The following is a 21503-nucleotide window of genomic DNA, read 5'->3' as shown; positions in this document are numbered from 1 at the left end:
AGCTTCCTTCCCTGGGGGGACACCTCCCTGGCTAAAATCATGTGGGTCATTCAGGGACATGGCTCAATAGGTCCCCAACCCTAAATATGTAGCCTGGTCAAACTGGCCAAAATGAAAGATCAAAAGCAACCACACGAAAGGAAGGAGAAAGAAAAGGGGCAAAGGCATCACAGAAAATGGCATCAATCAACTAAATATTTGCATATGCAAATTCTCTGTGTGTAAGACTAACAGTAAAAAACAGGCAAGAAACAAAGATGCAAAAAGGAGGAAAAACCAGCAAAGATTACACCAATCTGCTTAACGTAAATGTGTGTATATGTGTGTGACGCCAAATATGTCTGTGTACAACCATGTATTTTTATATATTTATACAAAAAGATGGAGTAATTCAACAGTTACAGCTAAAACACTGTACAGCTCCCCAAAAAGCATTCCACACCCTGACAAAGTGTTTTACCTAAATTAATTATATCCAGAATGTATGTTTCCATCTTCTGCCATATGTCTCTGTTTATTTCATTTCTAAAATGAGTCTATGCATATTTAATCAAAAAGTGAGTTGTATGACTTCTATCTAAATATGCACAAGATTGCGCCCTTAGGCTGCAACCCCAAACATGCTTACTAGGGAGGAAGTCTTACTGGGGTTAATGGGACTTCTACGTAAATGCATGCAGGATTGTTAAAGAGTGCTATTTTGGTCATTTTTATCTAGTTGAGGACCATAAGAAATTCTCACAATATTTTTGTTCTCTCCTATTTCCGATCCTAACCCCAAAACTTTGCCAAGAGAAGTAACTTACCTTGCTGCCCACCAGAAGAATTATTGGTCACAGAATCTCTCTCCGTCCTGACAGTCATTACAGCAAATATATTTGGCCTGTGCAGAATCGGGTGAATCTTTCTCCTCATAGATGGACCATGAAGTCTATCCATTCCAGAACCGAATCGCTTTTTGGATGCCCATCAGCATCATTGTCCTGCATCAACTTTTCCAGAACCTGTAAACCAAGTGTGCATAACCTCCAGGCTTCAAAGGAGTGCCAGACAACATGTCCCATCAGTCCTTATGTTGGCCATGGCAAGAGGCCAGGGGTCAACACCTGAGACTCAAGCTCTAAATCCCAATGCATGTAAATCTAGCCATATACCCCTTCTGTTTGTTGTTTGTTTGGTTTCTGAAGTCAACATGACTCATGCTTTGAATTTGCTTTTGTTTAGTCACCGGAGGCGGAGAAATGGCACCCAGTCCTGAAATCCTCTGTCCAAAAATGCTTCATGGAATTCTGCACAAGGCTGACCTTGACGCTGACAGGTCTCTCGGACTCGGTGTCACCAGGATTCAGAAACAATGGCTCGTTTTCTTCCAAGGTTAAGCAGCGGGGCTCCTTGGAGTTGATGGTTCCGGTAGATGCAGGTGTGGGGGGCATGGAAGGGGGGGGAGTCAGCCCCAGTCCTTCACACCCTCAGTCACATCACAGGCCCCACAACCTGGATTGCTTCCACCTGGCTTCACTCACCCTCAAACTGTCCCACCCAACAGTCCTGGAACCCTCTGCAGTGAAAATTCCAACTCTTAAAAGCACCCCTAGGCCAGCTACTCCAAGGCAGGGGTGCAACGCAGTGCCCAGGGGCCAAATCCAGCCCCCACCCCAGGTTCCTCCTTCCCCACCTGTTTGGTGGTGGTTTCCTGGCTCTTACACATTCCCCCTTCTCTTTCCAAAAGACTTTGTTCCTAGCAGTAAGGGTTTTAAAGCTATGGTACACTTCCAAATTCTGTACTTTTGGGGCCCAGCTGCTTGTCACCAGAATACATTCCCTGTGCATCTCCCAATATGAATGCAGGTCTCCAGCTGAAAGAAGTTTCACATCCCAGCTTTAAACCCTTCCACATTTTATTTATTTTTTTCTATGTTTTTCTAAGTTTTTCTATGCCATCCCATTACTAAAAGTCTCTGGACGGCTTACAAAGAAGAAAAAACCAAAGAACAAAGAAACCGTAACAACAACACACTGCATCCGATAAATAAGGATAAACACAAGGATAAAACCAATTAATTGTTAAAATACCAGGAAAATAAAAAGGTCTTTGCCGGACGCCAAAAAGAATAGAACACACACAAAGACACTCCGTGGAAGCTGCTCCACAGAGAACGCGATACCTGAACTGGGGCAGCCTCTGGTATGGAGCAAAGCTGCAGGTTCTTTCCACTCTGTGGCTTCCTTTCGGATTTTTGAAACCTCCTCCAGACTTGAGGAAACACTGACGAGGAGCCACCACGCTTTCCCACCCATCCTTAGCAAGGCAACCTGCGAGGAGAGTTTGAGAGTTCCCGGATCCGGTCCCTCCCATGCCCTGGAGACCGCCTGCTGAGATGGTGTGTGTTACCACGGCCTTGTTGACTTCTCCCTGCTCTGCAGAACACCCCGGCGTGGTTGGCCATGGAGGGCTGCAACTGGAGAATCGGGTCAAGGGCAAAGTCCCGGTGTCGAGTTCTGATGAGGCTGCTGTGCGAAATCGGTGTCACTCCAGCGAGAAGGGATTTTCTTGCTTGAACAGGAGTTTGTGGGGCTAAGAAAGAGACGGTTTGAAAGTTGCAAGATGTTTAGCTGAGGTGACTTTCCAGACCACTCTTGTGCTGGTGGCCACATGCTTTATACTTTCGGGCCTTCCCAGGAAATCACACCCGTATTTGTCTTCTGTCTGCTGGTGTGGCTTTAGATGGCTCTTAATGCATTGCAGAAGAAGCACCTTGCAGTTCATGGAGGTTGAAAAAGATGCTCTAGCAGCTGACCAGGAGCAAACACACATGGTCTGACCACATGCCAGGTGGGAGAGAATTCAGATCACGTTTTCCTGGAATGTCCATTGTATTCCGATCGGAGGACCTTGAGATACGATGAGATATTATGTGTCATTAAGTCATCTCTGACTTAGGGGGTCCCTATGAAGGAGCGATGTCCAGAATATCCTGCAAAGCTTTTGTCAACTCAAGGGTTGGCTTTCCTAATAGAGTCCATCCATCTCCTAATAGGTCTTCCCTTTTGTCTTCTGCCTTCAACTCTCCATAAGACAACTGTCTTCTTCAGCGGGTCTTGTCTTCTCATGAGGTGCCCAAAGTAGAGCAGTTTCCATGTTGTCATTTTTGCTTCCAGGGCAGATTCTGGCTTGATTAGATCAAGGACTCACTTGTTCATCTTTCCAGCCCAGGGTATTTGGCTTAAAGCTCTTTCTGCTAGTGGCCAAGCCATGAGGGGTTGGAATAGTTCCCCCTGCGGGGAAACGCTCGGATTATGTAGGGTGGAAAGAATGCTGGACTGGACATACCTTTGCTATGAACTAGCAGACTCTTAAGTCCTCTTTAGCTTCCTAAATGGATGCATTCCAGCCTTGCACAAAAGCTGGAAAACCAACCCTCTGTGGTTGGAAGAAAGGGAGGTGGGGCCAGGGGAAAGGGGATTGGCTTTCTGGGTAATTCCATTGGCCAGATGTAAGCTCCATGCCCAAGCTTTGCCCCAAGCCCTTTCTTAGAACACTCTGGTACAAATGGCAAGTACGGATTATGTTGCCATCGAATGAGGGAGGACGAGGTTCAGCCCAGATCTTGAAAGCTTCTCTATAATACGGCAGACAGACTGGTTTTTATACAAGTTTAACAGCCCCTTCCCCTAGTAAATCCTAGGAAGGTCAGAGCACCAAGTATTCCCCGATATTCTTAGCCCATGTTCTACAAACAACAATTCCCTCAAGTCCTGACAGGTGAAGTAATTTCTTTTAAACCCTTTTCAGTTTATGGGCCGGAAATTCCTTTCAAGTTCTGATATCAGTAACAGAAACACCGGCATTATTTTTTGTAATGCCAGTAATTCAAGTCATGTGCCTGTTCTTAGCTACATGCGCTTTTCCAGCAAATACCAAACAAGCCCATTGGTTTAGCCACACTTTTTATTGGATTCCATGCAACAGGGTCAGGTTTCATTAATAATATGACAAAGAGGGAAAGATAATGTTAGACACAAACAAGAACAAGGTCGTGTTTAAAAGGTCCTGAGTAGGAAAGGCACATTTTTATCACTTTATAATTAGAAGAAGGAGGTTGGAAGGAAAAAATAAACCCACATGGAGTGGAAAAACAACTCTGGAGGAAAAGCCAAGAACAGATTTTCCTGTTCATGGCTTTGGAAGTTGTTCGGATGGAGCGTGTGCCTTCCATGCATCAAGAAGAGAGACATCCTCCAGCAGCCAGTCAGATGAATGGGTTTGGCCATAGCCAGCTGCAAGGGAGACCTCGATGACAGAGCTGGGCTACCTGGAAAAGCAAAACGTTATTTCCATCCCACCACCATTGACTTCAAGTTCCCCTGGTAACAAGGGGTGTGTTGCTACAGAGCCCAGCCTGAAAAAATAGGCCTAACTGCTTGACTCAAAAATGACAAACACAAATAAAACAGGTGGGCCCAGCAATAAATCTGGGGTGGTGACGAAATATGTCTCAGTTGGATCCGAGGCCAAAATGATCACTGTAGCACCTCACGGAAAATTCACCAGCACTCCCAAAATGCTGGGCTCGTTTAAGGCAGGGTGACCAAACCGAGATCTCACCAAGCTTCCCCTGGAAATCAAAAGACACTCTGTCCCACGACCAAATGTACCCACTGCATGGGCCTTGGCTAGCAACACTCCAAATGATCGAAGGAGAACCCCGTCTGACTCCATCGGTATAAGAGTCACCCCAGACAGGAAGGATTGCCCTGAAATGTCGGAACGGACCGTCTGCTGCTTTAAAAATATCACTGGTAAGACCTGAACAACCTTAGTTCCGTTGAAAGACGCACAATTAAGCGGTCCATGTGGATGCAGTCACCTGGACCTAGCTCATGTCCACCTCTGTCTGCGGAAACTTCCAACCGTGTATCTCAGGGAGTGAGCTCGGTACGGTGGGGCGGCGGAAGAGGCAACGCTGATGCCCCGAGACACAACCTCAGAACAACCTGGGCCTAAGCTTGGTCTAGTAAGAGCTTCCAATGCCTCTTCTGTCGAGCCGAGGCTGCCAGGCCTGTACCGAAAAGGCTGTTCGGGCCACAGGCAGAATCATGGAAAAGAGGAACTGAGAACACGTCATCCAGAAATGTCATCGTCCCAGGCAGGAGTAACCACATGGCATCCCAACAGCACCCCATGCAGGGCGAGGATTAGGTGAAACGTTTCCAGCGGGAATATCTTCTCCTCCCTGCTCCACTGGAGAAGGGCAAGCCAAACAAACCCCGGCTTCTCCTCCCTCCCCTCGTTCACACATGTTCAAGGTAGCCAAGCAAATCCCGTCCAGCCTTCCTTTCTCTGCCGCAAGTCAAGGCCACGGCATCTCCCTCCTGGCCACGTCTCCGGCAGGGGTCCTAAAAGTGGCTCTCAAGCAGGGCAGAGCTTCCCACCGTGAAAACGCCCAAGATGCTCTTACGGCACACCGTCCCCACCGCCTCGCCCTTCCCTCCCTTCTTCCTCCACCCCCCTCGCCCACAGGTTTTGTTATTGCTTCTCCCACACGGCAGGGATCGTCCTCCATTTCAGAAGGGAAGCTCGGGGGTCCAAGCGAACCCCTCCAACCCAAAGAACAACACCCCAGGCCCTCTCCTTCTCAAATGTGCAGGAGCGTCCAAGCATTCCTGTTCCAAACCAGGCCCATCATTTAACAACGCCCCGTTCGGCTTTGTGTGGCAGCTGCTATGACGTGGGCCGAGTCCTTCTCCGAGGGAGGAAAGACGACGGTCCCAGATGCCTCTCGCGGTCCATCTCTCCTGTGTCTGGAGAGGCACTTCCAGGGGAATGCCAACGCCGCCTCGCCTTTGAAGCGAGTTTATTGCATTTAGCACCTGGCAAGCACTTCCCTTCCAGGCTCAGCCCTTGCAATGACCTTGGTTTCTCCTGCGTTGTCGATTTCATTTCCCACATGGCGACGTGCAGCCAAGGAGCCGACCAGATGTCCAAAATTAGCTCTTGCTACCTCAGTATTGAAGCCCCTCAACTGTTCCCGCTCTGCTCGGAGTTACCAAGCCAACAGGTGCCGAGTCTCATGGACTTTCTCCTGAGCTGGACTCCCTGGGGAGGAAGACCTGGAAAGGGAGGCGGGCTCTGCGGCAGAGGACTGTGCCGGAAAAACATTGCCGTGAGCTAGTAATGCCCGCCAAAGACCAAGCTTCACACCTGGATGGGTTCCTTAGAGCAGAAGGGCGTGGAAGCGACCGATTTCGAGCCAGCCAACTCTGGCAAGAGCCAAATGGAAGAATGGGTGCGGTCAGCTTGGGTCAGAGAAGTCTGGGCTTTGCAGCCCTCGTGCACTAAGACTGCAAACGCTCCAGATATTGCGGCAAAGGGTTCTCCTTGACGTATTTCTGGATGTACCAACACGTGAGGTGGGCTTTCAGGTCCTCTTCGACCACAAAATCCAAGGCTGCCTGAAAGGACAGGAAAAAGAAAAGAATGTCCATTAGCAACCTCCAGATCTGCTTCCTCAATGCCACCCAAGACCTGTACAGAAAAGGAACACCTGCTGCTTTGAGAAAGGCATTTCTGACACCAAATTAACAATGACAAGACAGGATTGGGTTGTTCAGATGCGCTGGTGGGCGGTTAAGCAACCTGCTGTTTTCGGGAATAAGGGGACTTTTGCTGCAAACTCCTCATCTAAGAGGTAACTCAGGTGGCAATTTGTTGACGGAAGCACCGTTGAAGAGCATCCCTGAATTCAGGTGTGGCCCAAGGAAGAAAGCAGCTGCTTGGCTCAGAAAGATGTGAATACAAAATCCGAAAAGTAGATTCTGAAAGTAGCGTCTCCCAGTGTGGACCCAAGTGCCATATCTGGCTTGCTGTAGGGAAACTACCGGCCCTTTAAGGTGTGGAAGAAATCCCTTGAGGACCAGACTGTGTCCCTTTATCAGGGCCTCACACGGACAAAAGCAGCTGTGAATTGTCCTCATGTCCCCTCTGTGGGGAGGGAGGAAGAGCTGCTGGAGAGACAGAAAAGCTGCACACAGTGGAACCTGCAAAATGCCCAACCTCCGCTTCTCTCCCATCACTCAGGGTTGGGGTACAAGTAAACCCCCCCCCCCCCCCGCCACTGGGAGCTCCAGGGAGCAAAGCGGGAAACCAGCACTGTCACCTCTCAATGAATTTCAGGCCAGAGAAGTTCCCTTTCTTTGCCCCTTTTCAATGCTCAAATGTAATAAGCTCCTACGTCATTAACTCATTTAAAGAACAAAGGCTGGAGAAAAAGAGAGCGCCGTGTTGCAGAAGGAGACTCGGGTGCAACAGCCTGAAAGGATGCTGCTGTGGGTGGGTGTGGAATTCGCCAGGTGCAAGCAGGAATTCCAAGAGGGCTCAGATCTGGGAGCAGAGAGGTTTTGCAGCAGAGAGACAGCCAAGGAGGGCAGAGATGGACTTGGGCCTGGCCTTCAAGCTCGGCCCTCCCTGGCCCTGGAGCAGGGCAGGTGTGGCTGGGAACCTGCCAAGGATCAGCAGGGAATCAGGAAGGGCCGCCTGGGTTTGCCGATTCCCCTGCCTCTCGCTCTGTGGCAAAGAGGAGGGGAGGAACTGCCCTACCTCGCTTGCTCACGCCTCCCGTGCCCGCCAACCAAGCAAGGAGATGGCGCAGGTGGTGACACGGCCACTGTCCGCGGCCACCCCAAGGCCCTTGCTCAGGGATCCACCGGCAGCCGCAATCCCAGCAGCTTCGACTCAGCCAGGCACAGCATCTGCAGATGTTCTCAACCAAATTTCCCCGATGAGAATTTCCTTCCGGGAGGAGACATGTTGCCGAAGAAGTAGATCTGAGTGTGACTGGAACCACGCTATCATGCTGTAGGGGAGGCGGTTTGGTAAGCCCAAATGGGCTTCTTGTCTAGTAAGTGTGTTCGGGACTGTAGCCTGAACTGATGAAGCTGGTGAGAAAGAGAGGATGACCCACGTCATACCTGCAAAAATTAAGCAGACCTACCCGCACCTCTGGCAGAAGCATCTTTCAGTCCAAAGGGAGCATCTGGGTATAGTTGGAGCATGCATGAAGTGGGAAAATGGCCCAGAAGTAGCTGGACTTAGTGGCCAAACTCCAGGGCCACTTAGCCGCCGCCTCTGACTAACCAGAGCATGGCAGCTGATAGAAACACCCTCTCTTATTTTAAAATAAGATTTTATAGGCAGTGATTGGCTAGGTGCATATAATACACCAATGGCCAAATCATCCTCATCGACTTTGAACATTATGGTCTTCCACAGCAGATTCGAGCTTTTCCCAAGTAAGTGAGCTTCACATCAGGGCCCAGCAAACCTATTTATTCCTGCGATCTTGATGGTGCGATGCCATGAAATTTCAGCAGCCCAGAACGTATCTTTTTAATTAGATGGCAAACGGGTGTTCTTTTTTTGCTCAGGAATGTATAAGCGGCTGTAAAGCTGCATTCTCTCACGCGGTTACCCAGTCAAGTAACCTTGACTCCCAATTCTCTACGCGGAGGGAAATTTTGCTCATTTGACAAATGGAGCCAGCCAAGAGGCAAGACTCTTAAAGCTACCACATAATAAATTTCAACTGACATTTCATAAACAAGGCTGTGCGAGTTTTCCTTCCGCTGACAAAGGTGGAACAGTAAATGTAAAGAAAGGAAAAGTGTTCCTGAGTCCTGGGAATGGAAAAAATTGAAGTTACTACGCCCTCATTTTAAGCTCTTTTCTGATGGTATAGGAAACACTTGTTAACAATGTAAAAATAAATTCTGGGCCTACAAAAAATCGTGTACAGTAAGATGATTAATTAATTAAATTAAAGCATTTCTACCCTGTCCTTTGCACAAGCCTCAGGACAGCTTACAAAAAGTAATAATATAAAATACAATTAAAGCATTCAACAATAACCACTGAAAACAGTCAATAGGAACAACTCGGAAATAACGACAACAAGAGAATACATGGGAAGGATGTGGACTGGGCACCCCCCACCCTCCATAAAATTTCATGGAGGAGGCGGCATGATGGTCCAGAGTCTGATCTGGACATAGCCTGTTATTTTTTCCTCCCCTTCTTTCAGAAATGATAATAGGCAGAAGCAAGTTGCTTAGAAATTTAATTTTTCCCTTTTTGTATGTCTCAAAACGGGGGGGGGGGGGTGCACTAGCAACCAGCGTGCATCATGTCGCTGTCCTGCCTTTTCTTCCTTAATGAATTTTCTGCATTAGAAAGAAGAAAAAAATCGCAGGGGAAAAACATGGGTTGGGGCTACTACGAGAGGAGAATTCACATAAAGCCGTTTTTCATCATTTTGAACCTAACGACCCTGGATTCTTGATTAAAGACCAACTGAAGCAATTGTATACACCACAAGCCCATTCATGGGACATAATTGGAAATCTGCAAAGCGAATCACGTTCAGAAGACTATGATTAGATAGAACCGTACCCAGCTAGTGAGGCATCACAATTTTAAGCAAGTTTTACAGCGCTGTAATTTCCTATCTAGAGGGCCTTCACTCTTTTGATCGAATGCCAACCAAGCACAGTTGTCTCTACTTCTTCAAACGCACACTTGCAATTTCATTCCTTCCTTAGATCATGGGACCTCTGCTCTTCTTGCAAAAAGCAAGACTCAAATGCAGAACGAGTCTGCAAGCAGAAAAGCGAGAGCTGCGGGCGACTGGCGATCCAGACCTTGGCAAGATGCTTAGCGATCCCTCTCCCTCGGTAGGCATCTGGAACTTCGGTATGCTGCAAGTCCACAATCCGCTTCCCCACATACTCGTACAACAAGACTGCTTTGTCGTGGCAACCTGTGCGAAGAGAGAGAAGGGAGAGACGGCATGTCAGAGACACCCATGGATACGGGAGCGGTACATGCGTGATGTGGGGCACAAGTATGTTATCAGTTGTTTTAAATTGTTTTACATTCCTGTAAGCTGTCCTGAGATATTTATATAAAGGAGGGCATACAAAAGCTAATAATAATAATAATAATAATAATAATAATAATAAAGAAGAAGAAGAAGAAGAAGAAGTAGCAGTAGAAGAAGACAGTTAACTCCTTGTTCTAGCAATCAAAATATACCCTTTACAGCTATTCTGAGTTCTCCTTTTTAAAAAAAATGATTTTTTGAATGTCATAATGAATAGTAACAAAGTCAGTACACAAGATGCAAGTCAGTTTCGATACAATCTTCCTGATCGTTCTGGGTTGATTTTGGGTACAAGCGATATTATCTGATAATTCAGGATTGTAACCTTAATAGGTCACACCACAGAGCTCTGTGTGTCTTGGGAAACGGCTGTGTCTTCTTCCTGGCATTAGTGAATATGGAAAATGGGCACCACAGTCCACAAAAAAAGGTCAATTTCTACTTTGCCTCTTGGTGCCTGAAAAGATGTAGTGAGCTTCCCCGTTAGTGCAAGGTCCCAAATTTTCTGTTTCTATACAAGAGAAAGTTCTTTTGCTGATTTCTGATCATGAGCAATGACCCAACTGGCTGCTGTCCAGAAAAAAGGCGGGGGCTGCCCTTATTTGTGCTCATACAGAGAGAGAGTAGTCCTAGTTTTGCAGCTAACTTCAACGGTAAAGATCCGGACCCAGAAACCTGAACTCGTGGACAGTCCTGGGAACAAGCTACAAGGCCGAATGTCTAAACTGCACCAAACAGAGCGAGAGAGCTGCCTCAGACACAGGCTCTGATGGAAGGGATGTACAGACTGTTAAACTCGTTCTATCTTGGGCAGACATCTTTGGTTCTACCAGCCTCCCAGTGACTTAATGGGATGGTTTGGTATTTAAACCAGAATGTTATTCTATCTGCATTAATGCTCACTTCCTCTAATCCTTTCTCAAGCCAGAAAACCCAGTCCGTGGAATGGGTGAGGCTCAGGAAAAGCCAGTCCGCTACACGATCTACAGATCAGATTCCTAGAAACCCATTTGAATCTTGGGTGGATTTCTCCTACAGCCATTTCTGCTTATACCAGGGCAGACAACCTCGTGAGCTCCAGTTGCTTGGATCCCAGCTCCCTGACCACTGGCCATGTGGGATGGAATTATGCCCAAAACACCTAAAGAAGCTGGGCTTCCTATCCCTGATCAGCAAGTTGTGGTAGGGACAATTCTCCAAGGCTTGAAACAGGGTTGGTCTTTCCCAGCCCTCCTGTTAGATGCCAGCAATGCGACCTGGAGACTCGTTCTCACCAAGTCTGTTTCCTTGTTTATTCATTAAAAAGCTCTGTGTCCAAGGAAATAGGAAAACTCTTGCCCACAACCACATAGGACATTGAACAATGTGCAAGTCGGCCCGTAGAAGAGTTGGATTTTTTTGCTTCTGGGTCAACCCTGAATCTTCTCTGCACCAGGTCAAAGATTCAGTTCTTAGCTCAGTTTAAAGCAAACAAATGACTAAAATGCCACAACCACAACTCTGCATTTCCTCGTAGCTGACACAAAGATCTCGAAGATCGGACAAGCTAAAATTCCTACCAGAGAGAGCACTGCTTGCAAATAAAAGCCTGATTAAACTGCAAGGAAAAGAAAGGCTTTCATTGATTCTCAGGAGGTTGTGTGCATGGGGGCTGGAGGGAGGCGAGGCCGCGGATGTGGCGGACGCATGGAGCCGTATGCATGCGCAGAACAGCCATTAATTATCCCAGAATAAGAAGTCTCCCGTTCATACGCCATGCACCGCATGGTAGCCGCACACAGCTAGAACTCTTGTTCATTCAGTCTCGAGAGGACGTGGCGCTAAGAGGGCATCTCTGGAGGTGGAAGAAGCTGGCACGATCCCAGCAGGGGATGTCGGTGATGGCTTCCTCGCCTTTTGAGGCCGAAACATCTTCAGTATGTCTGGCACATAATTCTGCTCGCTGTCACTGGATGCAAACAGCAGCAGAAGAGGAGCTGCAGGTACAGGGGTGCAAGGAAAGCATTGCAGAGAATCAAGATGGGTATTTGCCATTAAGCTGCAGTTCAACAGGACCGCTCTTTCAGGAGAAGACACCGCCAAAAGAAATCATGGCTGCCGGGCACCCCTGCAAGCAGAAGGCTGCCCACTGTAGAAGAGGATACCCTGCCACCCTAGCTTTCCCACTGCAGGGGTTGGACCCTGCCAAGTTTCAAACAGGCTCTGGCTTTTCTGCTACCTCTTTGCTGGAACGCAGACCCGGGCTGGTTTGGACTGAAGCGGGCTGCAATGGGAAAGGGACTCCTGCTTTTTTTTGTCTTGAAAGAAAAGCAGAATAGAAATACCTAGAACAAGTAAGACCACTGCCTCTTCTCTTTGCCAAGAATAAGACTTCTGGTTCGGCAATGTTTGCCCAGCTGCTTGCCAAATCAGATTGCTGTTGGGGCTTTTCAAATTATTATTTTTCTGTGCCCTTTGCTCCTGCCCCAGTGTTCAGGCCACAGACAGAAGACAAAGATAAGAACTCCTGCCCGCCTCTCACTGGGCGACAGGAAACGGCCTGAACAACACAATTCCAACAAGCGCCCACAGGGGAGAGAGAGAAAGAGAGAGAGAGGGCCAGGATGCGGAATCCAGAACAGTTTGTTCCGAGACCTTTATGGGATGCAAGGCGAGCCCTGTTTTTAGGGGTTGTTTTTGCCCAGTTCCAAGGAACTGACATGTTACTAAACACACTTGGAGAGCTCAGCTGAGGATTTAAGCCGGTGTCCCAGGCAAAAGCCGGAGGAATTACTTGGCAAACAGCGACTGCGTGTTTTTATGATGTAAACTTTTCGCTTTGGGAACGCATCTGAGGATTCAAAGCAGGGCAGGCAGTTCAAAAGAAAGAAAAAGAAAACAAAGACTACTACATAGACATGAAAAGTTATTGTGGACAAAGGCCAAGAAATAACCTCTGTGAATGCGAAGAAGCTATGCTGAGAAGACAAGTGCTTGAATTACTGGAATGGGGGAAAGACGGAGCTATCTCTAAGGAACTCATTCCATAAGCCCCATTTCTACCTTGTCTTATCTGAGTTATATTTTTCTTCTGGCTCAGACCCTCCTAAAATAAACAAACGAACACATAAAAAAGCATTAAGGCCTTTGATGGCCTTCCTGTAATTTGAGCACTCATGAAAACAGTGTTCCCAAGGGCTGGGGATGCTGGGAGCTGTACTCTGACACACCTGGAGGGCAGCCGCTTGGGGAACACGGGATTCCGTTCTCAGGATCCATTTGTGCATCGCAAAAGAAAGGCCGGCTGGCAGGCCAGTTGAGAAGAAAACTTGAGTTTTCTTTTTCTTTTTGGGTGGCTTGCACCTTCCAGTGTATGTAGATTGAAAGAGGCATGGTTCGTACTAAATCACAGATTCTCACAAGAGTCCAAGAATAAATATCTTGGCACAGAAAAAGCAATTTAGAAAGGCAGCTCTCAGTGAAGAAGTTTTTGCCAGCCTCGATGGGCTAACACAACTTTTCCAACAGAGTTGTCTCCTGAAGTGTTGAATTACCAAAGAGCCAGTGCAGTGTGGCCTAGTGGTTAGAGTGTGGGACTGGGACTTAGAAACCTGGTTCTTGTGCCCACCCAGCCATGACACGCATTGCATGGCTTCAGGCCAGTCATGGGGCCCTCGAAGTGGCCGCCCACTTGATAGACACCATAATGCGTGTCCATATCAATATTAGCACCAGAACAATAAGCTCCCAGGGCAGAGTGAGTTTTGTATCCTGGGCTAGCAGTGTGAGAGAACAAATGCTGGAATTACTGCAGAAAAAAGATCGGACATTTTCCCCTTAAAGAGATCAGGCAAAACGGAAAGGATGAGCCCTTGTCCAGAGACACCTTGAAATTACGTCATCCATAGTACCTAGCAAACAAAGAACTCGCCTTTTACCCAGAGAAACAACAGTTACGGTATCCAGAAACAATGGGGCACCCTTCCAAGAATTAGATTACGCCTGGGAAACAGGTCTTTCCCATAGGCACAAGTTCAGAGAGCAATAGTGTAAGGATCAGACATACCCAAGCTGTGAACACAAGCAAGGACATGCTCTGGACACAGTGGGAAAAGAGGCGCGCTCTGGACTCGGCCCTTCTTGCCCCATGGATGCCTTGCACCCTTCCTGGCCACACATAAGAAAACTATTCTACAGTTCAGGTAATGTCCCCCCCACACACACACACTCAACACACACACCTTTACCTCTTTGGAAGAGAGGTTAAGGAAGGTCTTTATCTCTTTAGAAGTACGGAGTGAGATTCAGACGCAGTAGAAATATCTGCTCTCTGTTTATTTATTTAAAACATTTGTATGCCACCTAGTTGTGCCACAGCACCTCTGGACACCTCACAACACGAGATAAAAACATAATAAAAACCGCAACACATTAATAACAACAATAAACACAGCAAAATACAGGCAATATCAGGTTAAAAGCTTGTGCCTGCTCTCCATTTTCCCAAGGAATAAACTTCCCTTTCATTTCTAAGTGTTGTGCGAATGCAAAACCAGGGCTTGTTCTCTCTGGCCAAGCGTGCTAAACCCCAGCAAAAGATTCCAGGCCTTTTGGGGCAATCTGGCAGGAAAGCACCTTCTTTAGAGGTGTGCTGCTCCCCGGGACCACCTGGTCGTGGCCGCACCAAAAAGGCAAATAGCAGCGCTTTACAGAAATGGCTCCCTCCAACCTCTCCTTCCAAACCATCAGAACCACTGAATTCCCCTGAATTTTTCCAAGTCAGTACAAAATGATTTTTCCTCTGTTTTTTCCAGCTTGCCATGGACACTCAGCTCTGCAGTTCATCCATAACAAAACGGCAGCCTTAACCAGGAAACTAGGAAAAATTAAAGCGAAGTCCACACATGCATAGAAATGTTTTAATAAATAAAAAAAATGCACACATGCACACACACAAAAACAAGACACCCCTCTAACAAAACCCATTAATGCTCTTTCATCACCCATTTCTCCAAGTCGTGCAGTGTTTTTTTAAAAAGTCTCCTGGCATTTCTGAAATCTGCAGAGAACTTGAGCACAGCTTGAACACACAGCCACTGTGAGCATTTGCACTCTAAAAGACTGAAACTCTACCCTTCCTTCCAGGAGCTCAAAGCATCATGCCAGTGAGCAGCCACAGAAAACCAGTGTGGCCCAGTGGTAAGAGGACTGGGCCAGGCCTTAGGGGCCCTGGATTATAGTCCCCACTCAGCTATGAAGCCCACTGGGTGTCTTTAGCTCTCAGCCTCGCCTGCCTTATAGGGCTGTTTTGAGGATTAAATGGAGATGAGAGAAGCCTTCAAACATGGGTTCCTTGTACAAGGAAAAAGGGCAGGATATATAGCAAAGAGACAAATAAATACGTAGATACGCGCACCTTGTCCTTTGAACAAGCCTGTGAGGTAGGCCCAATCAAGAAAGGGCCGGAGGGAGAGGCAGAGAGAGACTGGCCAAGGTTGCAAGGGAGGAACTGAAGCCAACTCTTCGCAGACTCAGGCTGACCACCGTGGCCCTTCAAGAAAATGCACGCGGGGGCAAGATTACGGGTTTGGAAATATCAATGCAAGGTTCTTGGGCTATCCTGTGTGAGTGGTCCTAGAGGGGCCCCCTGCCCTCTTTGGGAACACCATGCACACCTCCTTCGTGGCCCCCGGGACACCAGCGTCTCTGGTGGGTGCTTTGCCCGGCTACACTCCGACAAGCCACACCTGATGAAATTGTAGGAGACCTGCATTTAATAGCTGACCAGAAGCACCCCGTAGAATCAGCCAGCCTTAAATGCCCTGTCTTCACAGAAAACTCGTCTGTGTCAGAGGATACACCAGAAATCAGTTTTTGACTGGATATTGAGGCTGTATCGATTTATTGAATTTCACTTCATTCCACTCCACTCTATCGAATCTGTATCACCCAACGGCCAAACCTCTCGGGACCATTTCCAAACATTTAAACCCTAAAATCGCAATACAAGGTAAGATAAAATGGATGCACAAACATATAACAATTTTAAAACATCAATGGTAAATCCCAAGGGACATTAAGGTGTTTATGAAATGCTTGAAGTCAAGGAAAGTTTTAAGCTGATGCTGAAGAGCGAATAATGCTGGACTCTCAACTGGTAACAACTAAAAATGCTATGATGGGAGCAGAAAAAAATGCTTCCCAGGGTCAAGACAGAGGCCTGGTTCGTAGGCAATGCAAAACCAAATTCCCACACAGGGCTTTTCACCAGTGGCAGCCACCATTTTGAATATCTGGGCCACAGAAAAGGCATGTGGTAGCTTGCTATGAGCATTGGGTAGCTTGTCAGCCAGCCAATGCCTCACTCTTTGCTGGATTCATACCTAACAGCAAGGAACAGTGTGGCCCCAACATGGCTCAAATATTCAAACTGGCAGCCACCACTGCAAATGGTACTCGCCTGCAGCAGCCATTTTGTGAGAGTGCTCACGGCATACTCAACATGCCAGCTAGGCTGGCAAATCCGAAAAGGTGGGGATTTGCATTACTCTGGTAACAGTGGGCAACTGTTAGGATTAGGAAATTAGCATCATTATGAACTTAAAATGGTATACATCCAATTATAATTGTCATGACTCCCCCAAAGAATTCCAGGATTTGTAGTTTGGTAAAGGCACAGAGAGTTCTTTTGAGAGCACCACCTCCTTTGCTGAATTATAACTCACAACTTTCCCTGGGGAGAGAAAAAAATGGGAGCATTCAGGTGCTCAGAAGAATAAGCCACAGCGAGCTTTGGGTTTGTGCTTTCCCCTCCCTCTCCAATTCTGGCAGAGCCACAGGGAAAAGTTGGCTGCACACTAGGTTAACCACAGTTGAATACATTGTAAAAACTCTAGACCCTGATTCTTCTTAACTACACGTTGTCAAAACAAGTCAGTTTCATAAACTATGGTTTGATGCTGGCTTGTTTCAACAAGCCATAATTAAAATTAATCATAACTTGTTCAGGTTCAGAAATAACATTCTGCAGTTCATCTAAAGCAAAAACTAGACCTGCCAGATGGCTGCTCGAGTCATATCAGAGCACGGGGCAAGTTATGTCTGCACTCCCCCCCCCACTCTAAGCTCTCGGGGTGGATGATGGCTCAGGGGCAGAGCCCCTTCTCTGCGTCCAGAAGGTCTCGGATCCTGGCCTCCTTGCCTGAAACCTTGCAGAACCCTTGCTATTACTCAGGGTCAACGACATCTGGCTAGAGAGACCAACCATCTCGAACAGTCGTGGGTTCCCATGGAAGAAGGCAAACAAATGTAGTACCTAAACACAATGAACAGAACGCAGCATTCCCTACAATGAATCACTCAGTCCAGATAACCCGGAGGAGTTAATGCATCACCGTCTCCAGCAGGCCTCCTTCGAATCCAACAATGCTTTCAGGAATCCTGCAGCACTGAGTTCCACCGTTCAGCCAAGGCCTGATGGAAAATATTGCCAAAACCAACTGCATGCTAATTCCATTGTATTCTCTGTATGTCTTGCTGTAGGTAGGAGAGTGAGCGTGAACATCTGTTCTCAGTTCATTTTTCCAAACTCTCCATTCTTGTATAAATATCTGTTACTTTCTCTATGCCCTTTGCCATCTCTTTTCTGAGCTAAAGAAAATTAAAGTCTCTTGCAATACCTTTTAGCTCGAGTAACTTTGTTTTAAAAAAAACAATGAAAATGATTTACAACTCAGCAGATTTCCTATGGGAATCTATCAGCCCGAAAGTATTTTAACCTTGCGCTATTTAAAGAGATTGTTTGGTTTGACTGTGTTCTCTGTAGCTCTACAGCCGTCCTGTAAGATCCATGTGATGTTTACTTTCTCCCATTGTTAAGCCTGAAAAATAGTATGTGGTACTTAGAGGTTTGAAAAAGGAAGGGGGAGAGAGAGACACGGCCAAAAAAATAAAATCTGTATTTCTATTCTTAGTCGTTTATGAACAATGTCTCCTACTGGGCATATAATTTCTGAATTGTTTATCCATTTCAATATACCCTGCAATTTGAGTACGGCAAAGTCCACAAGACTATTTTTTAAAACCCAAAATGGTGTCTCTAAAAAATAAAAGCCAGTGAGTACAGATGGAAGGGATCATGGTATATTCAGAACAGATGAAGAGCATTTTAGTGAGAAAAAAATTGTCTATATAATACAACTTATGTTTATGTAAGTTGTAACTTATGCGCTGATCGCCTACGGCAAGCAAGAATCTTCTGCAGGTGACCAGTATCAGCAGTCATCAGCTAAGAAGTTACGAACCTGCTTCACACTGAATCAGGCCTGCGGCCCATGTGGTGTCTCATTGTTGACCTGGACCAGCTGCATCTTTCTAAGGTTTCAGGCACGAGGTTTTTCTTAGCCCTCCCTAGGGATACCAGGGACCAAAACCAAGGCCTTCTGCATGCAAGACACGTGCTCAGGCCCTGGCAGAGAAGAGCTGCTTTCCCCATTTCCAGTCATGAACCAGCTGCCCGCAACAGAGTCATGCGCACTTTCCAATGGGCAAGACCGCTTGCTTGCAATGCACAGATGCGCACCCCAGTTCCAACAACCATCGCTTGAGCTCAAAACATGCTCAGAAACACCTGATTCTGCAATTCTGTGTCCACTTTCTGGAGCTAATATTTGTTCCTGCCTCTGGTGGGAGGATCTCAAGGTTCTAACAGAACACACAGCGGCTCCCATAAGCTGAGAAGCTGCCCATCCTGGCAGAGTTGAAGAGGCAAGGATAGACCACTGTACCCATTCACCCCCTTCCCCGTTTGCCACCCTAAATAGGTACATGGGTCCCCTTCCATGCTAAGCCTAGCCATTTTCTTTCAACCAGGATGATATGTTTTAGAACCCAGTTCATCTGATTCCCAATATGGCCTTTGTAAGAATGTTCTACTTCTTTCTCACCTACGTACCTGTGACCCATAGGTTCATTGTTTAGGCAAGAATTGCACTCCACGCTATTACCCTCACAGATAAGGTCCCTCCTGCTGGCAAGTCTTGCTGGGGAGGGTTTGGCCCCCTGGCATCCTTATGGGTCAAGAGATTTGCGTTCGGGTCATCCGCAGTGTCCAGCCCTCCCCTCAGAGCTCAGCAACTGCAACGGGAACTCTCTCAGTTTGCAGAAGCGGTGCTGCTCGGCAGGTGGAGAAATCAATCCTACAGGGGCAATGATCCATGCTTTGGGAAGCTGGGCCATATACGCCCACCCCCGAGTGGGGAAGCGGGAAATTTCGAAGTGCATGCTTTTCTCTTGACAGATGCCATAGCCATCAGAGTCCAAACATGCAGGCAGGCAAAGGATTGAAACAGATCAGTGCTAGTTTTCATCTCCACCAGCTGTTTGGGAAAGCTAATGGGTCACTCCATGGTTCAAAACCAAGCTACTTCCAAACATCTTGCATTGTAGTTGGTTCCTGGTCAGGAGAAGGCCATGTCTCTCCCAGCTCCTGTGAGCACTGCAGCTCAGTCCAGAGGAACAGGGAAGCCCAAGTGACGGCACATGACGGCAACGTCCTACCTAATCAAAAAGTCCTGGCGCATCGACCCTGTGAGCCATGGGTCCACTACAATCCCAGATACACTGAATTCCCACAGGCACCCCACATTCAGAGCTGTTTTGCTCCCTGCAAGTTTTAATGCAACTTCATCCACCAAGATGCTCGAAGCCACAGAAATAAATAACAAACTCCATCCAGGTTTAGGCTGATTCTAACTTGACACAAGCTTAAGAACTGTTCTGTCTTCTCTACACACACACCAGTCAACGGAACCCCAACTCCCCGCTAGACCTAGCTGTAACTATTTTGCTAGTTTTCATTTCTGGAAGCTGCCAAAGTCACGTTTAAACAGCGCTTGAAGGCTGGGCTGACGTCAGTTTCGCACAGTTTGCTTTGTCAGAGAATCCCCAACCTGGCAAGATCAGACCTGCATTTTTGCCTAAATCCAGCAACCCACCAAAAGTTCCCCAAGAGACCATTAACCTACTTTTGCAACGGATGGGAGAAAAATAAAAATCAGCTGCCTTGAAGACAGAGAGAAACATTCCATTGTTCAGTCCCTTCACTGCTTGCTTTCAATGTTTGAAATCGGCCACGACACACTCGGTCCACTCTGCCAAATGCCCACTTTCAGCTAGCAGCACCCTGGCAGAGTCTCAGATGCAGGACTTATCCAGAGATATTTTCCGCTCGAGACGCCCAAGAGTGACCCTGAACTGATTATAGTAATGCAGCACTAAGGAGCAGCTCTCCGCACATGGTTGAGAGTGCTCTCTACTAAGACATGTGTTCCAGGGAAGCAGCCTTAGCCAGAGAATGTAGGCCCAGTTATTACACAAACGCTAGCTGTACTGGCACTCCTTAGTGCTTAACTGCCAAGCAAATATGCATCGGATTAAGATAAGCCCCTTCTTAAAAGTGTAAACACGACTCCTTTCTGTGAAACAAGTAGCCAGCCAGCTTGATAAAGAAATCAGAACTGGATTCAGGGGGAGGCAGGAGAAACGAAAGGAGCAAGCAGAAAACGAGCAGGGCGAGTGCGAGGAAGTGGCCGGTGGGATTGTGGTGTCGCCCTCAACAACTTGTTTAAAAATAGATTCTGCAAGGACAGGTGTTTCCCCCACCAAGCGGAGAGTAACCAACAGAGCAGCAGGAGCGGCGCACGGGGAGGGCAGTAAAGGGGGCAGGCCCCCAAGGAGAAGAGGGAGCACCGCTTGCAAAAGGTGTGCGCGGGTGGAAAGGCCGCGGTCGTGGTCGCCCCCTTCTCCCAACCCCTCCTCTTCCTCGCCACAATCTCCCAGTATCCAGTTGCTAAGGGACACCTAACTAATCTGTTGCGTAACCAGACCGACTGCAGAAGAAACGAGAGATAGAGAGCGAGCGAGCGCGCGCTGCTGGGGGAGGCGGGGGGGGGGGGAGGCGAGGACACTGAAAAAACCTTGACGCAAACCCGACAGAAAGATGTATCCAGAATTCCCAAGGAAGAAGAGCAGGCGCGGCTTTCTCGTGTCAATAAGACTAGAAACAAGAGGCATCCGAGGGAGGCAGGCGTCCCCCCGCGTGCCCTCGCCTCCATTGCAAACAAAAGACGGCGCGGGGGAAGGGGAAGGCGGGCAGGGGGGGGGGATGCGGGAAGCGAGACTCCCCCGGGCAGCCTTCCTCGACCTGCCGGGCCCTCCCGGGCCGCGGCCACCCGCGCCGCCCCGTGCGGCCGCGGCTGACGGGAGCGGCGCTCCGCGCCCCGGAGGGCCCGCCAGGCTGGGGCTTCCCCCGCGCGCCAGGCAAGCCCGCGCGCGCCCTTTACCGTTCAGCCGGACGGTGAACTGCCGCCGTTTCCGATCGTGCTCCACCTGGATGGGGCAGGCGGGCTCCAGGAGGTTGAGCTGCGCCGCCTGGGCCATGCTGCCGCGGCCGCGGCGGACCCCGTTCCGCGCGGGCCGCTCGCTCCGCTCCTGGCGGCGTGCTCGGCGCGGGCGCTCGGCCGCTTTGTGCGCGCGGGGCGCCCTGCCTGCCTGCCGGCCGGCCGGGGTGCTCGGCGCCTCAGCGCCCCG

At 48.2% G+C, this 21503-nt stretch overlaps 1 protein-coding gene across 1 annotated transcript; it reads right to left on the bottom strand.

The window, feature by feature from the left end:
• Nucleotides 1-3931: 3931 nt before the first annotated feature.
• NATD1 (N-acetyltransferase domain containing 1) lies at nucleotides 3932-21380 on the bottom strand. Its single transcript, XM_044433124.1, has 3 exons — nucleotides 21257-21380; nucleotides 9694-9812; nucleotides 3932-6453 (listed from the first exon to the last, which is right to left on the bottom strand). Exons 1-3 carry the CDS (start codon nucleotides 21351-21353, stop codon nucleotides 6337-6339), a joined length of 333 nt encoding a protein of 110 aa, XP_044289059.1. The 5' UTR covers nucleotides 21354-21380; the 3' UTR covers nucleotides 3932-6336.
• Nucleotides 21381-21503: the final 123 nt, after the last annotated feature.

This window comes from Varanus komodoensis, unplaced genomic scaffold (assembly GCF_004798865.1).
Source record: "Varanus komodoensis strain SLA01 unplaced genomic scaffold, ASM479886v1 scaffold26, whole genome shotgun sequence".
Taxonomy (NCBI): domain Eukaryota; kingdom Metazoa; phylum Chordata; class Lepidosauria; order Squamata; family Varanidae; genus Varanus; species Varanus komodoensis.
The sequence above is the reverse complement of the archived record's forward strand: the minus strand, read 5'-3'. Positions and strand labels throughout refer to the sequence as shown.